The sequence below is a fragment of the Neodiprion lecontei genome, chromosome 7 (assembly GCF_021901455.1).
Source record: "Neodiprion lecontei isolate iyNeoLeco1 chromosome 7, iyNeoLeco1.1, whole genome shotgun sequence".
Taxonomy (NCBI): Eukaryota; Metazoa; Arthropoda; class Insecta; order Hymenoptera; family Diprionidae; genus Neodiprion; species Neodiprion lecontei.
Window position 1 is genome coordinate 21,482,411 of NC_060266.1, and position 17,037 is coordinate 21,499,447.

Sequence of the window (17,037 nt, forward strand, 5' to 3'; positions counted from 1 at the left end):
TTCACAAAATCCAAAGAAATGAGCTTGGTTTTTTTTTTTTTAATACAAAAACAATAACCTAACCTGACCTAAACCGATTGAATACAAAAAGACTTTTCTCTCAGCGCCAATTTTCAATTTTCCAGCCGCCGAAGGACGTGAATAAAATTTGCAACAAGTGGTTTTTCGCTTCCCTGTTTCAGGACTCGACGATAATCCGAACTGCCAAGATACCAACTTTAATTGCCCTCTCGTGGCTCAGGCTCGGCTCTGTAATTACGAAATCTATCGAAGGACTTGCTGTCTTTCCTGCTCAAAGGCTCGTATGGAGGACGAGTAGAGCTTTTTGACTCGAACCCCAATTTCAAAGGCGACGCGATTTCGACGGCTCGATTTTTTAGATTATGAAAGTTTCCGCGAGAAACTTTGAGCAAAAGTATCAATTCACGAATCGCTTAATCGAACCTATTTAGAGGGAAGCTGATTATCCCAAATGTTTTTAGTTAATTCGAATTTTCCATGCACGGTTGAATATTAAATTTTTGGGAACAGTCTGTAGCGCAGCAGTGATTTTAGAATCTCTAGAATTTTCAGCATACTTTTTATTGTTACTGTATATTTTTAACCGCGCATCTTGTTGCGCGAAGTTTAATATTGATTGATTATATCGTCGAGAAGAAAATTGTCAGACATTTGAAAGTGCCGCTGTGTTATCAACGGCGACGAATTGAATTTTTATTTTTTTTTTCACAAGAAATCCGCAAGCATCGCGTGATGACGAATTATGTTATAATTTCGTAACGCCAGGCAAGAATTACGGAAATTATGCGTAAAAATTTTGAATGAAATATAATAGCGTTACGTGTATCGATAAGGTACTTAAACCGATCAGTTTTGTCGTCTTGATTTCTAAACAAGTATTGTTCTTTTTTTTTTTTCTATTTCTTTTCATCGAGAATATTACACAATATCATAGACACAATTAATTTTCTCCTCCTTGTGTAATTATTTTCTATTGAAGGAAGGAAAGCAAAAAAAAAAAAAAAAGAAAAAACCTTTTATTATTCTACTAGAGAAATTAATTATCGGAAGGAAATGTTTCCTTCTCAATGTCATTTCATTTTCGATGGAATTGAACGCAAGATGCGAATCGATTTTTTTTTATTCGCTTCCGTATTTAATTCGCGAGGTGATTTTGTTTAGTGAAACTTACATACAGGTTCACATTACCGATTTCTCATAGAATCGTGACTATACGTTTGATTGATTAGGTGTAAATATACCTATATACAATAACATTATACAATGTATAACGTATAATCGTATAATAATATTGTTACGCGTTTTTGCATAATCAGAAGTAGAAATGTATATATATATATGTGTAAATACATTTCTCTTCAAAAATATTATTTTCAAATATGTTGCGTATAAGTTGCAGTGCCATATATATAAATCGTGTGCGTGTGTATCTGTGCGTGTGTGTATAAAAAAGTGTATATGCATGGAACTGTGTTGTTGTAATATTAAAAATTGAAGTATACACATTTACTGTGGTATAAAAATGCCTTAATGATACGGTAATTATTGCTGCGTAATAAAAAAAAAAAAAAAAAAAAAAAAATAAGTATTACGCGTTATTAAACTCGCGGATTATAAACAAAAAATTTATCGATTTACGATCGTATATATTTGTGATCAGAGATTTGAATTTGAAAGCGTTATACGCATAAGTTTGAATGTTCTACTGGCGAGATGGTCGACCCGGAAGTGATCGTATTTCTTGACGTCAAGTATTATCGACGCACTATTCTTGTTACGGTATACATTTATATATATACATGTCGCATCGCTGCATTCGACGTTATTCATGCAGAGAGTAATGCATGCCATAACCCAATAATTATTCGAAAAACTTTTCCGAAGAGGGAGGAAGTCGTTCAGTTATTCAAGAGTTCTTCGTCGTCCGGTCTCGTTCGGTTATGTTAGAAGTTGCATTACGTCTCGTTATATATCACGTATCTAAAGAAGTACCTTGAGATCTTTCTTCACGGCGAGATGAATAAATCCGCCAAAGTTACCGTGTCAGGAGGTCTGGCGAAATTGGATTATCTTTTCAAATGGAACCGAGTCCTGTTGAGATCCTTTGGCGTATGGCCGCTCGATCACACCTCGACATCAAGACTTGAGCGTTTTGGTACATTTTTGTTGATTTTAAATCTCGGAACTTTGGTAATCGCAGAATGGAACGACTTGATTCAAATTTCGGGCAATTTCGATCTGATGCTTGACAATCTTACCGCGAATTTGGGCACCTCGTTGGCACTGGTTAAACTCTTTATTATACGTTGGAATGTTGATACACTTCAGAACCTCATCGCTGATGTTCAAAACGACTGGTCCATCGGTTATACTGATGAGGATATTAAGGTTGGTGTCGCTTAAGATTCACGAGAGTGAAAATCTATCAAGGGAGAAACGTCAGCATGATGGAAAAAAGAAAAAAGAAAAAGCGTGGATATTGTGGTACTCGTATTCAGTGACGATTTTTGGGTCTGACTCGTTAAGTTCCTAACTGTCAAAGTTCAGACAGACGATTACAGCCAATGGCCAAAATTCCGAACGATCAAACGTCGGAATGTTTTAAGTGTTCAGAATTTTCGCAATTCAAAGTCATGACCATTCGAAATTTTGACCATATGGTTATTTGGCCGTGCGAAATTTTGATTATACGGTGTAATGGTCTGTACGAACTTTGACCATTAGGAACTTTCACTCGGGTGCGGGTAAAAAATTAGAAAAACGAAAAATCAGAATGGTCAGAAGTCTGAACATAAATATATCGAAAACTCACAATCACGAAAGAACAAAGCGGTGAATCTTCGTTAAGCCAGAAATAATGGAAATAGAATATAAAAGTATCGAAATTTGAAGTTGTAGAATTTAGAATACACAACTGGTGAAAATATCGAAAGGCCGTTGGCAGAATAAGGCAAATGCGATTGCTCGCAAACACAAATGAATAACCTTCGGATTGATCGTAAAGTAGAATTTTCATCTATTCGAATTCGTAAATGCGAAGGATCAAGAATCAGAACGGTTAGAACTTCGAGTAGTTATCTCATGGAAGGCTCGGAATATAGAATTGCGGTATATCTGAATCGTCGGAATGAAGAGTCGCTATTTATGAGAAGAGTCAGGCACATCGTCGGCCACACTCTAAAGGCCTGACCCAACAGCTTCAACGACTCAAAGTTGTCCGTTTGCATCGCGTTCTTTCTTCTTCGTTAAGTATCGAGTAAAGAATTTCTTTGAGTCTGTATACAAAACATTTTACAAGTCAAAATAGATCAGTTGGATAGACTCGGAATGTGAAATTCTGGTGGTGAGTCATCGATACGGTTACTTTCGGAATACCGATCTTTCTGAATCGTACGATTCTGAACAAAGACCCTTCTACATTCTGGATTTTAACTTTTATTTTTATAATATTTGGACATTTGAAAATATGAAACCTTCTACAAATTCATTCTCTGGAATATTGACTCTATACGTTATTAAATTCTGCATCTTTGAATTCTTGGATTAACGTTTTCCGAAGTAAGTGGGTTTGGATAATAGAGGCATCTACTAAATACATGTTACGTAAGCTACAGATTTTTATTGGGAACCATTTGGGACTTAAAATTTCCGACAGTATCTGTTCTCTCATATTTGTCATTCGAGTTTATTAAATTCGGAATTCTGAACATTCTGAGTTTCGGTTTATCTGATTTCTTATCCCCACCTCTTGAACCCGCATCCCGTTTTTGACCATTCCTTTCGGGTAAAAAAAGCTTTTACCAAATTCATTGGACAGTCTTCTTAACGTGTTTCAGGTGATGATGGCTCGAGCTAGGATTGGTCGTTGGTTTTCAATCGCAGGTCCACTTTTGTCGTTGCCTTCGGCTCTCTTCTTTTCGTTAATACCTCAAGTTATTACGCTCTCGATGAATGGGACGGAAATATCGATGTTGATGCCGTTCAGATCTATGTACTTTTACGACGTGACGTCGACGCCCGTTTACCAATTCACTTACTTTTCGCAATCCGTAGCCAGCTGCACATCATCGGCTGCTTATTCCGGTGTCGACTGTTTTTTCGCGGCATTAGCTTTTCACATTTGTGGCCAACTCGAAATACTCGGTAGTACGATTCGTGGATTCGACGGAAAAGATTATCGTATGGTTAAAAATCTCGTCGAACGTCATCTGCGATTGATCGAGTAAGGCGAGTTGAATTTCCTCATTTTATCGTACCTAGTCACATTTTACTCATTATTTATTTTTAATATCGTCAGGTACATCAACGATTTGGAAAGCATTTATTCTACAGTTATTTTCGGTCAACTTCTGGTAACATCGTTGGCGATATGCAGTATTGGATTCAAGTTCACAATGGTATCTTATGCGTCATGAATTATGCGCTTGAAAAAAATGTTAAACTGTCTTTCGAATCATGGAATATAACAATTCGATGAATAAGTAAAATTTATTGTCAATGTACAAAGACAGTAAGAACTGTTTAAACCGTTGAAACAAGAATATTCACCGCAATAGTAAATCACTGCAAGAAATTTTCTTGTCGTCTCTGTAATATTAACACTAAAATTTTCTGGTCCAACGAGTTATTTTTATTTTTTTTTTCATTTCTCCTCATACGGCTTAATAATTGCACAATATCGTTGCAGTCTCTGGACACCGAGGATTTTGGGGATATTGGAAAGTTTTCGGTATATCTATCCGCAGTTTTGATACACGTATTTTTGTATTGCTACTCTGGGCAGTGTTTAATCGACGAGGTAAATAACTTTTCTGTCTTAAATGCCGCGACTGATTGTGCTTGAAGAAAAATTTATTCAATGAAAATTTATATACTTCTTCAGAGCATCCGTCTCAGCGAAGCTGTCTACAACAGTCCGTGGTATGAAATGAAAGGATCTGACGCCCGAGTTTTTCTAATGATACAATCGAGAGCTCAGTCGCCGTTTCAAATAACAGCTTTGAAATTTTGTGTCATGTCACACTCGTGCTTTGCAGATGTGAGAATTTTTTTTGTCACTCATTGCATATTCAAAATTCAAAGCTATTGTCAGCCGGAGTTTGAATTTGAAGTAAAACGTGATTGACTTTTTGTCAAACGGCAAACTAAATATCGGCGTTGTTAGGATTTTGGGAAGAATTTCATGTAGTTTTGTGGATTCAAATGGACGATATTCACAGATATATGGAATGGGTGTATTTTCGGTAATGTTGTGTATTTTGTTTTCAGATACTTCGTAACTCTTTAACATATTTCTCCGTTCTACGAGCTATAAAATGAATGACAAGAATAGTCAAATTTTGCACGCTTCGAGGATTCTTTAACAGTAAAACCGCTTTATCCGGATGCTTCAGGCAAATTGGAAGAGGTTGCAAATAATAAATTACGAATGATATTATTTCTCTGTAGATATTGCGAAATGTGTATATTTTAAGTATTGTCAGTATAATAATCAAAATACGTGTATCGTTGAACTCATCCTAAAAAATTCTTCATCCTTTCCTACTTATCAATTTCATGTCTGTCACAGGTCCCAAACATTTCCTAACGTCTCAATTCATTTTTTACAATGGTAGAACCGTCGGATCACATTTATGTATTTTTCAACCCTTACGAGTAACGAAAAAAAAAGGGTAGGGGTCAATATCCCGAAGGTCCGAAAAGTCGACTGGTCGAAAAGGCGAAATTTTTGAGAATAAAATTTTTAAATCAACGAATGATCAGCGTACCGAGGTTGGGATTTACGACAAATCACCCGGTAGAATAAATGTTTTCCCGAAAGTTCATTTAAACGAACGCTCTCTTATCCGAAAAAGTATTTTCAGAACAGTCGGCGTTCCGAATGATCAAAGCACAAAGTTCCGAAGTTGAGTCTAGATCGGTCCAATAATTGCGAAAAAATTGTCCTCAAGTTGAACAAAAAAAAAATAAAAAATAAATAATCTATGTAACTTCTTCTGTCTTCGGTAAGTTCTACACAATTTTTTAAGTATTCTAACTTTATCCTGGCCTGAAATTACATACTACATTTCATATAGGTGATAATATAAAAACGGAAATAAATTAGTTCAAAGTGATTGGAGAACTGGTAGCGCGTATCTACAGGAGTGAAAAATTCTGGACATATCAACTTACCCGTAAATTTTCTTATTCCTTCCAGCATCATCTCCTTTAAATGATTCAGAGTCGAATTTACTTGCGATGCCAAAATAGGTCTGATTCGGACTGGATACCCAATATTCGAATGAGAAACGTAGTGCTGTTTGAAAGACGAAGGCTGTAGCTTGATTACAGAATCTGTTCATTATCGCAAGATGATGATGCATTTTGAGAAATTCTGAAAATGAAATTGAAAAAGTGGGTGAGACTTGTCAGTTTATACAGTTCTCTTGTTCTATGTCCACGTATATTCTTTGTGCATTGACCATACGCAGCCTTACGAACATCTAAGACGCTCCGATCATTCGACCGGTCATTTTATAGTGCAGCTTTTGACGCGGGACTTGTAAATTTTTCATGAACGTTGACTATTTGATCGGTAAAAAATGAATAAGACGGAAATGATCCCATTTATACATTTGCACGATGTACTATTAATCGGTAATCTGCGGTTCGAATTCTCCCTCTAAAGTGGAGTCGAGTTAAACGCATCGTGCATTATACATAGAAGAATGGTTCTCGTTATCCGAGAGCCTGGAAAATATATAATTGAGCCTGACTTAAAATGGTCTGATGGTACATCGCAATTTGCTGCATTCACTTTGACAATTATTCTTTCAACTCTTGTAAAGAGGGAAGAAGTCCTTAAGTTATTTAAAAGTTTCTTACAGTACGCATCTTCGATGGGTTAGGTTGGATGTAGTGCGTCTTGTTATAAAAAGGGTCGGAAGTTGGTTGAGAATTTTTTCCTAGGCAATATGGAAAAACCTGAAACACTTGCTGCTCGAGATTTACTAAAATTTGACTACGTCTTTAAGTGGAATCGAAGGATTCTAAAAATTCTTGGCATTTGGCCACTCGACACGGAAGAAACATCGGTATTCGAACGTTTCGTAACTGTTCTCTTGACTTTGAACTTGGGGGTTGTTATAATCGCGCAATGGACCGATTTGGTATCAATTTGGGGCCAGTTCGATCCGATGCTCGACAACCTGAGCGCTAATATAGGCGGCTCGATGGCACTGATCAAGCTCTTTATCATTCTGTGGAATTTCGATACACTTCGTAACGTTATTGCCAAAGTTCGCACTGATTGGTCTGCCCTTTACACTATTCAGGAATTTAAGGTCAGTCGATAAAACTTCCCTGAAATCGTTTCGAGGGTTTAGCTGTCAGTTGGATTTTCTAAATTATTACAAGTTTCGAAGAAAAATAATTTAGCCAATTTCCTTCTTCTTTATCTCTTCGATCTTTTCACCTGACGAATCTTTCATTTCTGTGTATTTCAGCTGATGATGGATCGTGCCAGGATTGGCCGATTTTTCTCCATCGTCGGTCCTGCATCCGCAATCCCGGCAGGTCTGTTCTTCGCATTGACGCCTCAGGCGATTTATACGCAGTCGGAAAATGGAACGGAAATAATGTCTTTACTGCCTTTGAGGTCGAAATATCTTTACGACGTGACATCGGCACCCGTTTACCAATTTAGTTACCTTTCTCAAACGGTACACTGCTACACAGCCTCCGCAGCTTATTCCGCGATCGACTGTTTTTTCGCAGCCCTGGCACTTCATGTTTGTAGCCAACTCGAAATACTCGGTTGCACGATTCGGGGAGTTGGTAAAAGGGAGCCAATGATTCGAAACATCGTTGAACGTCACCTGCGGCTGGTGAAGTGAGTGGATATGATTGATTTTCGTTTCTGTTCTCGGTAATTTACTTTATCCACACAGCTGGAAAAAAAATGTCCCAGCAGGTCCATTGAAATTTTTGGATTGATTTAAGCATTTTTTTTAATGTAGTACTAAGTCAAAAATAAAGAACAAAGTACAAGTTAAATGTTGGTATGACGATTTAAATCTTAAAACTACGTTAATTTGTGTTATATTCACTAACAGAAATGCAAGAAATAACTCATACGTAAAGTAGACCAGCTGGGATATTATATTTAGTTAAATTCTTCTAACGGTGCATAAATTCAAACTGTCGAATGATTTTTACTTTCAAAACGCCTGCAGATACGTCGAAGATTTGGAAAGCATTTATTCCGCTATTATTTGCGTCCAGCTTATCGTCAGTTCTCTGCTTTTATGCAGTATAGGATACAAATTCATTACGGTACTAATAATGTTACGGGTTATATCAACAACGTGAGTAGAAACGTACTTGGAAGAGTCGAATTATTTGACGTTCTTACAGTCATTGGACGGGGGCTACGCCGCAGATGTTGGAAAGTTTACATTCTACTTCATCGCAATACTTATGCAAATATTTCTATACTGCTACTCTGGGCAGTGTTTAATCGACGAGGTAAACTTTTACTATGCGTCTGAAATAACTGGCTGTTTCACCTGTGACGCTGCTAATTTGTACATTGAATAAAAGATGTACTGATTGCAAATTGAGCAACCATTTTAGAGCACTCGATTGAGCGAAGCTGCCTACGAATGTCCATGGTACGATATGAAAGGATCCGATGCCCGAGCTTTTATGTTGATGCAGGCTAGGGCTCAGGCACCTTTTAAAATCACCGCTTTGAAATTCTGCGACATGTCACATTCGTGCTTTACCAATGTAAGAGTCACTGGATATTTTTACGATGACACTTATCCATTCAACTTTGGCACGTACGCTAAAAGTACGACAAAAGACGTGCATGCGATGCAGTATTATAAAATTTCTTCTTCACATTGGTATTGTAATTTTCAGATACTTCGTACCACCGGAACTTATTTTTCCGTTCTCCAAGCGATAAAATGAATGACACCCACATTTAAAGATCAGTTTTAGGAGGTATGTTGTACACTAAAATATTCATTTTCTTGAAAATAAATGTACATTGTATTACTTCTCTTACAAAAGCAGTCTAGTCGAGTTATAAAACTGTGATCACCAACTCCATAAGCTACCAAAAATTAGAGTTGATTCGTCATTATGAAAAATGATTCTTAGAGATGTATAAGAGAATAGTTTAACGTGGAATGTTTTGACTAGTAAATACTGAACAGTATAGACCAGTGAAAATTTTTTCGAACATGTGGAAAACGAAGTGAAAAGTTTTGCTCATCAAGCGATAAAAACCGTATCTTGAAGATAAAATGACTGGTGTTTATTTCCGTCGGGTGACGTGAAGCACTATTCCGCCTTTTGGTACAAGCAGAAAATTACCAGTGCCCATTTCTAATGGTACCTTGGTATTTGGGCCGAGGGCGAAGTGATATTTGGACAATAAACTGACGAGGCCAATTTTCATTTGCATCAGACCAAACCTCATCCCTGTAACAAACACAGAAACGGATCAACACCTCGGATGACTTGACTGTGCTTCGCAATCAACGATGAGAGCTCACCTATGCAGTTTCTGGGCCCGTCGCCAAAGGGTAGATAAGCGTAACGATGTCTCTTGGCGATATTATCCTCATTAAATCGTTCCGGATCGAATTTATCAGGTTCCGGATACACCTCAGGGTCCATGTGAAGTCCCAAAAGTGGTATTACGATTGGGGTGCCCTTAGCGATGGTGAGGTTAACGCGTGGCAGTTGAACGTCCTGGTTACAGTCTCTGTTCAGAATCGGTACCGACGGATATTTTCTCAGCGTCTCTGCAAACCACACCAGAGAATCACGACCTTGGTTCCAAGACCGAGTATTTAATTGTGGTGAAAATTTCGTCGACTAACCGGATACTACTTTGTGGAGATAAGGCATAGCCGCGAGGCTCTCGTAAGTTATGCCTCCGAATTCTCCCAAAACTCGGCTAATTTCATCGGCCAATCTCTCCTGCACATCCTGATTAATCGACAGTTCGTAGAGGCAGTGAGTCGCCGCCGAAGACGACGTCTCAAATCCAGCTATCCAGAACACAAAGACTTGCGCCGCTCCTTCGAGCATCGTGATCTTCCCGCTGGAAATATCTGCAACGAAATTGAAAACGGTTTTGAGTGCTAGCTGACGACAGAGTGATGCCTAAATGTTGAAAGGAGGAATAAAAAAAATTCATACCTGGTTTTTCCAATGGTTCCTTGTCGTCGTCACCGCGAACGTAGCCCTTGTTCATCAGCTGCATAACCAGATCTAAAAAGTCTTTTCTGACCAAATTGTTGCTTGTTCTGTAGTCCACCGTTTCCTTGAAAACTTTGATTATGAAGTCTGTAACTTCCTTGTTAGTCGCGGCAATGTTGAACATTTTCAAGAGGGACGGACACAATACCAACATGGCAGTCAGTACTGGCCGAGGTTTTAAGATTTTTCGACCCCAGGCACGAAATTCAGCGTCTGGATTCTTAAGGCTGTTGCACTCGATGCCGAAAGCCACGGACGCTATGACGTCGGTTGTAAACCTGTGAACCAAATCGTTGCGGAATGGATTATTGGACGATATGCACTAACGATTTATCTCGTTCGTCAGTGCTACCAACCTTGCCATTATGTCTTTTATCTCGACGAGTTCGTTCTTCTCGACTTCATCAGCAACGCATTGAACGAGACCGTCCGAGCACTCTTTCACCGTCGTGAACATGTGCTTCATTTTACCCGATGTGAACGTCGGGCTGAACTTGATCCTTAGATTCTTCCACTTGGTGCCTTCTAACATGAACAGGTGACCAGAAAGTGGATCAACTTCTTCGTTGTAGTACAATCCACGGTTTTGAAAGTGCGAGAACTCCTTCGTCAGCACGAAACGTATCAGATCAGGATCACGGATCACTAGAGACGGTCGGTGAAACGAGTAGAACCCAAACACAGCACTGTCCTTGAATTCCAGATACAGATCACGCATTAGTCCAGCTGAAAACATGTATTCATGATGGATATTCGAGGATGGTTAACATGGTGAAGGATAACTACGCTGAAGTTAGTTACCTTGACGTAACGACACATCAGGGATAAAATCGTTACTGTGCAATTTCTAAATGCCTTTCAGAAAGTTAGCTTTTAAGAATATCAGTAGGTTTTGTTTATCATGGTTTATCAAACTTCAGACGATTCCAAAAGTGCGAAGTACGGATGTTTCATAAACATTGATTGCTGCAGTAACCTTGCTAACTTCATCGTCACGGAGAATATACAAAGGATTATGACGCCAGATTATTTAATTCGAACCTATGGATTTCCTTGACCTTACGACGTCCCACAGGCTTCCAAAGGGAACGAAAGGCTCCGCTTGTGCAATTCCTTTGTGCTTCCAGTAGTTGTAAGTCACATTTTTCAGGTAAATGTACGCAGCACCGGCTATCGCTAGTACAATACCCAGCAGTTGAAGCAGAAAGTTGACCACTCCAAATTCCATGGTAACGAGACGATCACGAGTAAATGATGGAGTTGGCAGTTCTTTTATGCCAATTTGCACTTTGACGGTTAGCGGTTCGAAAACCTTCTGCAGGTAATAGTTTTTCATTAACATCACGTCATCGTATCAATCATTAGTTCATTTATACAGGCACTCGAATAAAACCACTTCCTTACCCATACGATGAGAAAATATCCGGGTTGGATTGTTTATAACGTTGATGAAGTTTTTCCTAACATCGACTGGTAGCAACAACGAATAATTTAGATCGGATACAATGTGGTCGTTCTCTCTTTCCCGAACAGTCTGGAAATGCTCTTGCTAAATGATCATCGGAATGGTACAAGATACTGTCTTTGATTACTATGCAGTCCGACATAGATAACGAAATGTTTTTCAGTTAGCCAAGACAAGAATGTAAAAATGCCTTTGTTAGTTAGATGTAACCCTGCAACGTTGACTGATAATGTTATCTCTCAAGATGCATTGCTAGATTGGAATACTATCATACTGTACCACTTTTTTTCTTCAGCATTGACTTCGCCTCATTGTAATTCGATCAATGTAATCTATGGCGATGGTAAAAAGCTTATGGAATGAAATAAAAATAGTAAATACAAGCACGTGTCATGAAATACATGGATAACGGGTCACGGAAAAGAGCGTTTCTGTACTTTGTTGCGTATTTTTCACTCACTGTGTGTGTTCAGCGCTATACGGTGATCGGTCACGTCGACTGGCTATCAACATGCTGACAAAACGTACAGAAACATTTTGCTATAATAGTTTTTTCTACACATGAACTCGCGGCACTTCATCTCCACAGAGCTAATATATTTCGCGAAAAAACTATCATCACAGTAGACTATTATAGATACCGACGTTATTCTAAACAGCGTATTCTATAACCGGTCGTAGCTACAGAGGAATAGTTCTGAATCCCGTTATTTGTTCATTCCTTTACGATCGCTGCTAGAAGAAGTATGAAGAGACGCGGAGAGGGGCGGAGAAAGAGAGAGAGAAAGAGAGAGAGAGGTGGGGGGGAGAGAAGGAGAAAATTATTCTTTGCTTGCTGTTATATACGTAATAGAGTTTTTTTAATTTTTGTTTTTTTCATGCAAATTGTGTTTGTACAAGCAAAGTACGATAGCGAAATTAAAGTGAAGTTTTCAACGTTGGGCCTTATTCCAACTCTTGAAATTTTCTACGTTACAAAGTTTTCTGTCAATTACTTTTTGATTCCTATAATTTTCCACCGAAAAACATATTATTAAATTTCATTATGCGGCCGATATGGACTCAGAGTGGATTGTAATCGGAAATAATTGAACAGTATTCATTCCGGTAATGAAAAATATCAACACAATGGGTTGTGTTATGCTGTGACTTCCTCTTTTACAGGCAAAACTAGTAATCAGGTTAATAGGACAATTATTTAGGTATGTGGTTACAAACTTGTGCAAAATAGGCTGATGGAAAATAGGTTTCTATATGATTCTTTGTGCTTCTTTAGAACTAGGTTTTTCTTGTGCCGAGAATATATAATACGCATCCTAGCGTACGTATTACGAAAGTCATTTATATTGTAGGTTTACTTCTACAGGTCGTATACGTATTTACATTCACATCTAGTATAATGATAATTCACGAAACATTAGTACCTTATCATTGGTAAAAAACAAGGTAGTTAACCTTAATCTTAAATGTTATCATACCAAAAATAACGGCTTATCGTAACAGAAAAAACAAAAACAACAGCGACAGCAAAAACCACAAAATTATCTCGTGTCTATAATCAGTATCTTTCTTCTACTTTAAGAGTCACTCCGCCGAGAGGACCGTGCAATATATTTCCTTTGTCGACTGGTAGGGGCACCTTGGTGTCCGGTCCTGGCTTAAAACGGTACTTGGAAAACAACGTGATGAGGCCAATTTTCGTTTGGAGGAGGCCGAATCTCATTCCTTTCGCAAATATCAAAGGAAAAGAGAATCATTGGAAACAGTTCGATGAAAGGATATCTGACAAGAATGGTATCCAAGGTCAATCTCTCAGAGCTGATTTATTTTCTAATGTGTTATAGTAGACTAAAAACTAAGAGACATGTACTTTTTTTCATCTGTTAATAAACACTTTAAGGGGGATAAACCACCCTCCAAAGTGAGGCACTTCTTTTCTTTTTTTTTTTAATTGACAAAATTACATTTTTCTTTTCTCGTTATGTGAAAACTTTTCCAGCTGGATTGATGAAAAATATTATACTCTTGTGGATAAAACTTCCAAATCGCCCCTTGACGTACCTTACTTTGGGGGGTGGTTTAACCCCCTTGAAGTGTTTATTGGCAGGTAAAAAAAAAATGGGTGTCGCTTAGTTTTTAGTCTACTATAACATATTACAAATGAAATGAAATCGAAGAGATCGACCTGGAATACCTTCCTTGTGAGTCAAAGTCACGGTGCTAACTCACCAATGCAGTTTCTGGGTCCTTCGCCAAATGGAAGGTAAGCGTATTTGTGCCTCTTGGCGATGTTTTCATCGCTAAAACGTTCCGGGTCAAATTTGTCTGGATCAGGGTAAATGTCAGGGTCGAAATGGATCCCCAGAACCGGCACGATTATCGGGGTTCCAGTTGGAACGACAAAGCCAGTGTCAAGCAGTTCAATCTCCCGATTGCATTCTCTGTTGAGGAGTGGAACCGATGGGTACTTTCTCAGGGTCTCTATGAAGCGGTAAAAAAGAAGTTTGGTCGAAGAACGGGATTGTTGCTCGAGTGGTAGCGAGCATAATTAAAAATTCTATTCTTCTACTAACCAGAGACCACTTTGTGAAGATAAGGCATCTCATTTATGCTCTCGTAAGTCAAGCCTCCGAATTTTTCCAGCACCGTGTTTATTTCGTTGGCCATTTTTTCCTGAATTTTCTGATTCAGTGCCAACTCGTAAGTGCAGTGTGTCACCGTTGTCGATGACGTTTCGAATCCGGCTATCCAGAAGACGAATGCCTGCGCTGCTCCTTCCAGCATAGTGATCTTCTCGCGGGTTTCTGCGGACGATACGTTATGTCATAAAAACGTTGGTGCCTTGACCACTTTCGAACGTTGAGACGTAAAAGAAGCGAATAACTCACCCGGGGCGATCACGGACTCCTTGCCGTCGTCTGACTGAAGGTAACCCTTGTTCATTAGCTGCATAATCAGGTCCAAAAAGTCCTTCCGAACGACATTGTTAGCCGTTCTGTACTCTACGGTGTCCTTGAACGCTTTAATGAAGAAATCGGACCCCCCTTTGTCCGTGATACTGGCGTTAAATAGCTTCAACACAGGTGGACACAATGCAAATAACGCGTTCTTGACTGGCTTGGGTTCCAGCAACTTTTTACCCCACGTGCGAAATTCTGCGTTTGGATTTTGGAGACTGTTGCATTCTATTCCGAAAGCAACCGATGCGATCACATCTGTGGAAAACCTGGATTCAGAGAGCAAAGATCAACATTCGTAACTTTATATAGTCAACGTAGAACAATCGATTTTTCGAAAAGTTGAAACCAACCTTGCGACGAGATCCTTGATTTCTATCAGTCCGTTCTTATGCACCTCTTCTGTTAAACGCTTGCCCAAATTGTCCGCGATGTCCTTCACCGTGGTGAACATTTGCTTCATCTTACCGGACGTGAATGTTGGGGTAAACTTTATCCGCAAATTGCGCCATTTTGTTCCACCGATCAAGAACAGATGAGCTGACATCGGATCGTGTTCCTCGTTGTAGTACATTCCACGATCTTGGAATCGTGAGAACTCTTTTGTCAGTACAAAACGAATGATGTCGGGGTCGCATATAACCAAGTTAGGTTTGTGGAATGAGTATATTCCAAAAATGCGATTTTTCCTGAACCGCAGATATCCGTCGCGAAACATTTCGCCTGTGTAACACGTTGGGCAATAAATTTTTGGCACTTTTGACGTAACCGTCTTCTTATAGTAGCGAACAGAATCCATTTCAAGAAACCCCGTAAGGTTAGTGTACCAGTTATTGATCATGTTCCAATTATTGACCTTCTTTAGCTGTATCTCTTTGATCCTTGGTTCGAAAATTATAAGAACATAAATTTACAGTGTCCTAACACTCTAGCAATTGGTTTTAGTTACCAGGAAATTTACAATTTGTGACGTAAATTTGTGAGTTTGGAAAATAAAAGGGTCAATAATTGGCTCTAAACGTATCAATAACTGTTAAACTTACCTTATTCGAAGGTTACAAGTTCAATAATCGTAAATAGAAGTATTTATTTCATACCGTTTTACCTTGAATCTTTTTCACTCGGTCTCATCCCGAAAACTTTGAAAAATTGTGTTTCACCATCGGTAAAAAATAAATCGATTTGCAATTTTCTTACCAATAGATTTCTGCGAAGTGAAGACCGGCCACAAGCTTCCGAATGGTGTCATCGGTTCGGACTGAACAATCCCTTTTGAACTCCAGTAATTGTAGGCAACATGCTTAAGGTAAATGTACGTTGCACCGATGATCGTGACTAGAAATGCGAGAACCTGAAGGAGAATTCCTGTTGTAATGAACGCCATGGTTCCCGATTGCAACTCGATCTTGTACTTTGGAGTGAAACACAGTCCATAAGTTGCAAGATTATGGCGAACAAAATATTAACGGTTTTTTTTCGATCGGATTGTTGAAATTTTTTTTTCGCATTGAAAACACAAATGTTTATGTTCAAAGAGAGTCTAGTTGTCTTCAAATGTCTTTTTCTACAATTTCTGACTAATCGATTTGAACGTAATGCTGCAGCAGTAAAGTAATTTTTTTCGACTGACCGAATACCGATTTTTCCGTACCACGTGTATAATGGCGTAAAAGGATTGTTTTTTTTTTTTTTTAACTCTGTTTCATTGCGTGCACATTAAAAAAATCCACTAGCGAGAAAAATCGTAAGGGCCTTTTTAGAACGATGAAGAGACAAAAAAAAATTGTCGCAATTTACGACTGAGATGATTCGGATTCTCTAATTCGCGAGACGATTGAAGTACTCTTGGTTGAGATACAGCGATATATACCTCGAGTATCTTCGCTTCGCGATCCCCTTCTCCATAAATGCTCGAAGGTCGCAGAATCTTTATCGCTAATCGCTTACATAGCGAAAAGTGATCGTTTCGTACTTATGTCAGCTTATTAAACTGTACGTATGTACCAAATTCGCTACAGTCAATTGAATCTAATTACTCATCGTTGTTTCGTTTGGATGAATTTTTTTGCAAATTTATAATACGAAATATCATTTGTCGAATTTTTACGCAGCGAAAGCCTAATTTTTCAGTGTCTCTGTGAAGCGGTAAACAAGAAGTGTGATTCGAGTCAACAAGATTGTTGCTCAGACGGTAAGAGGATAACCGAGAAGTATATTATTCTATTAACTCGACACCACTTTGTAAAGGTAGCGCATCTCAGTTAATTTACACTAACGTAAGTCAAACCAACGAAAAATTCCAGCATCGTGTTTATTAAACCTTTCGTTAGTCGC

The 17,037-nt window shown here is 38.5% G+C and overlaps 4 protein-coding genes across 9 annotated transcripts; 2 read left to right on the top strand and 2 right to left on the bottom strand.

Moving 5' to 3' along the window:
* Nucleotides 1-106: 106 nt before the first annotated feature.
* On the top strand, nucleotides 107-5,947 carry LOC124295481 (odorant receptor 13a-like). 2 transcript variants are annotated; one of them, XM_046745612.1, is made up of 6 exons: nucleotides 108-2,409; nucleotides 3,858-4,243; nucleotides 4,319-4,418; nucleotides 4,709-4,819; nucleotides 4,904-5,059; nucleotides 5,290-5,947. In XM_046745612.1, exons 1-6 carry the CDS (start codon nucleotides 2,038-2,040, stop codon nucleotides 5,338-5,340), a joined length of 1,176 nt encoding a protein of 391 aa, XP_046601568.1. In that variant the 5' UTR covers nucleotides 108-2,037; the 3' UTR covers nucleotides 5,341-5,947. The 2 variants fall into 2 exon arrangements, with proteins under 2 accessions (XP_046601567.1, XP_046601568.1); XM_046745611.1 differs by having other exon boundaries at nucleotides 107-2,409; nucleotides 4,904-5,947.
* Nucleotides 5,948-6,868: 921 nt separating this feature from the next.
* Nucleotides 6,869-9,368, top strand: LOC124295480 (odorant receptor 4-like). The gene is made up of 5 exons (XM_046745610.1): nucleotides 6,869-7,346; nucleotides 7,509-7,894; nucleotides 8,238-8,337; nucleotides 8,419-8,529; nucleotides 8,638-9,368. The coding sequence occupies exons 1-5, from the start codon at nucleotides 6,978-6,980 to the stop codon at nucleotides 8,977-8,979; spliced, it is 1,308 nt and encodes a 435-aa protein (XP_046601566.1). The 5' UTR covers nucleotides 6,869-6,977; the 3' UTR covers nucleotides 8,980-9,368.
* On the bottom strand, nucleotides 9,014-12,926 carry LOC107221304 (probable cytochrome P450 6a14). 4 transcript variants are annotated; one of them, XM_046745606.1, is made up of 9 exons: nucleotides 12,207-12,926; nucleotides 12,026-12,097; nucleotides 11,686-11,815; nucleotides 11,323-11,596; nucleotides 10,638-11,007; nucleotides 10,222-10,559; nucleotides 9,900-10,133; nucleotides 9,570-9,821; nucleotides 9,014-9,495 (listed from the first exon to the last, which is right to left on the bottom strand). In XM_046745606.1, exons 4-9 carry the CDS (start codon nucleotides 11,507-11,509, stop codon nucleotides 9,329-9,331), a joined length of 1,548 nt encoding a protein of 515 aa, XP_046601562.1. In that variant the 5' UTR covers nucleotides 11,510-11,596; nucleotides 11,686-11,815; nucleotides 12,026-12,097; nucleotides 12,207-12,926; the 3' UTR covers nucleotides 9,014-9,328. The 4 variants fall into 4 exon arrangements, with proteins under 4 accessions (XP_046601562.1, XP_046601561.1, XP_046601560.1 ...); XM_046745605.1 differs by lacking the exon at nucleotides 12,026-12,097; XM_046745604.1 differs by lacking the exons at nucleotides 12,026-12,097; nucleotides 12,207-12,926 and having other exon boundaries at nucleotides 11,686-11,994.
* Nucleotides 12,927-13,068: 142 nt separating this feature from the next.
* On the bottom strand, nucleotides 13,069-16,528 carry LOC124295479 (cytochrome P450 6a2-like). 2 transcript variants are annotated; one of them, XM_046745608.1, is made up of 6 exons: nucleotides 15,901-16,528; nucleotides 15,057-15,426; nucleotides 14,635-14,972; nucleotides 14,320-14,550; nucleotides 13,976-14,227; nucleotides 13,069-13,471 (listed from the first exon to the last, which is right to left on the bottom strand). In XM_046745608.1, exons 1-6 carry the CDS (start codon nucleotides 16,085-16,087, stop codon nucleotides 13,305-13,307), a joined length of 1,545 nt encoding a protein of 514 aa, XP_046601564.1. In that variant the 5' UTR covers nucleotides 16,088-16,528; the 3' UTR covers nucleotides 13,069-13,304. The 2 variants fall into 2 exon arrangements, with proteins under 2 accessions (XP_046601564.1, XP_046601565.1); XM_046745609.1 differs by having other exon boundaries at nucleotides 15,057-15,285; nucleotides 15,901-16,527.
* Between the last annotated feature and the right edge of the window lie 509 nt (nucleotides 16,529-17,037).

What these genes read in the sequence shown, in the direction of transcription:
- LOC124295481 (XM_046745611.1), top strand. Translation starts at nt 2,038, where the DNA reads ATGAATAAATCCGCCAAAGTTACCGTGTCAGGAGGTCTGGCGAAATTG. An exon ending in ATACTGATGAGGATATTAAG is followed by an intron (nt 2,410 to 3,857) that starts GTTGGTGTCGCT and finishes AACGTGTTTCAG; the next exon opens with GTGATGATGGCTCGAGCTAG. An exon ending in TTGGATTCAAGTTCACAATG is followed by an intron (nt 4,419 to 4,708) that starts GTATCTTATGCG and finishes ATATCGTTGCAG; the next exon opens with TCTCTGGACACCGAGGATTT.
- LOC107221304 (XM_046745605.1), bottom strand. Translation starts at nt 11,509, where the DNA reads ATGGAATTTGGAGTGGTCAACTTTCTGCTTCAACTGCTGGGTATTGTA. An exon ending in AAGGTCAAGGAAATCCATAG is followed by an intron (nt 11,008 to 11,322) that starts GTTCGAATTAAA and finishes ACATGTTTTCAG; the next exon opens with CTGGACTAATGCGTGATCTG. An exon ending in ATAAAAGACATAATGGCAAG is followed by an intron (nt 10,560 to 10,637) that starts GTTGGTAGCACT and finishes TTTGGTTCACAG; the next exon opens with GTTTACAACCGACGTCATAG.
- LOC124295480 (XM_046745610.1), top strand. Translation starts at nt 6,978, where the DNA reads ATGGAAAAACCTGAAACACTTGCTGCTCGAGATTTACTAAAATTTGAC. An exon ending in CGTCACCTGCGGCTGGTGAA is followed by an intron (nt 7,895 to 8,237) that starts GTGAGTGGATAT and finishes AAACGCCTGCAG; the next exon opens with ATACGTCGAAGATTTGGAAA. An exon ending in GGCAGTGTTTAATCGACGAG is followed by an intron (nt 8,530 to 8,637) that starts GTAAACTTTTAC and finishes CAACCATTTTAG; the next exon opens with AGCACTCGATTGAGCGAAGC.
- LOC124295479 (XM_046745608.1), bottom strand. Translation starts at nt 16,087, where the DNA reads ATGGCGTTCATTACAACAGGAATTCTCCTTCAGGTTCTCGCATTTCTA. An exon ending in GGAGTCCGTGATCGCCCCGG is followed by an intron (nt 14,551 to 14,634) that starts GTGAGTTATTCG and finishes TATCGTCCGCAG; the next exon opens with AAACCCGCGAGAAGATCACT. An exon ending in AGGACCCAGAAACTGCATTG is followed by an intron (nt 13,472 to 13,975) that starts GTGAGTTAGCAC and finishes TATTTGCGAAAG; the next exon opens with GAATGAGATTCGGCCTCCTC.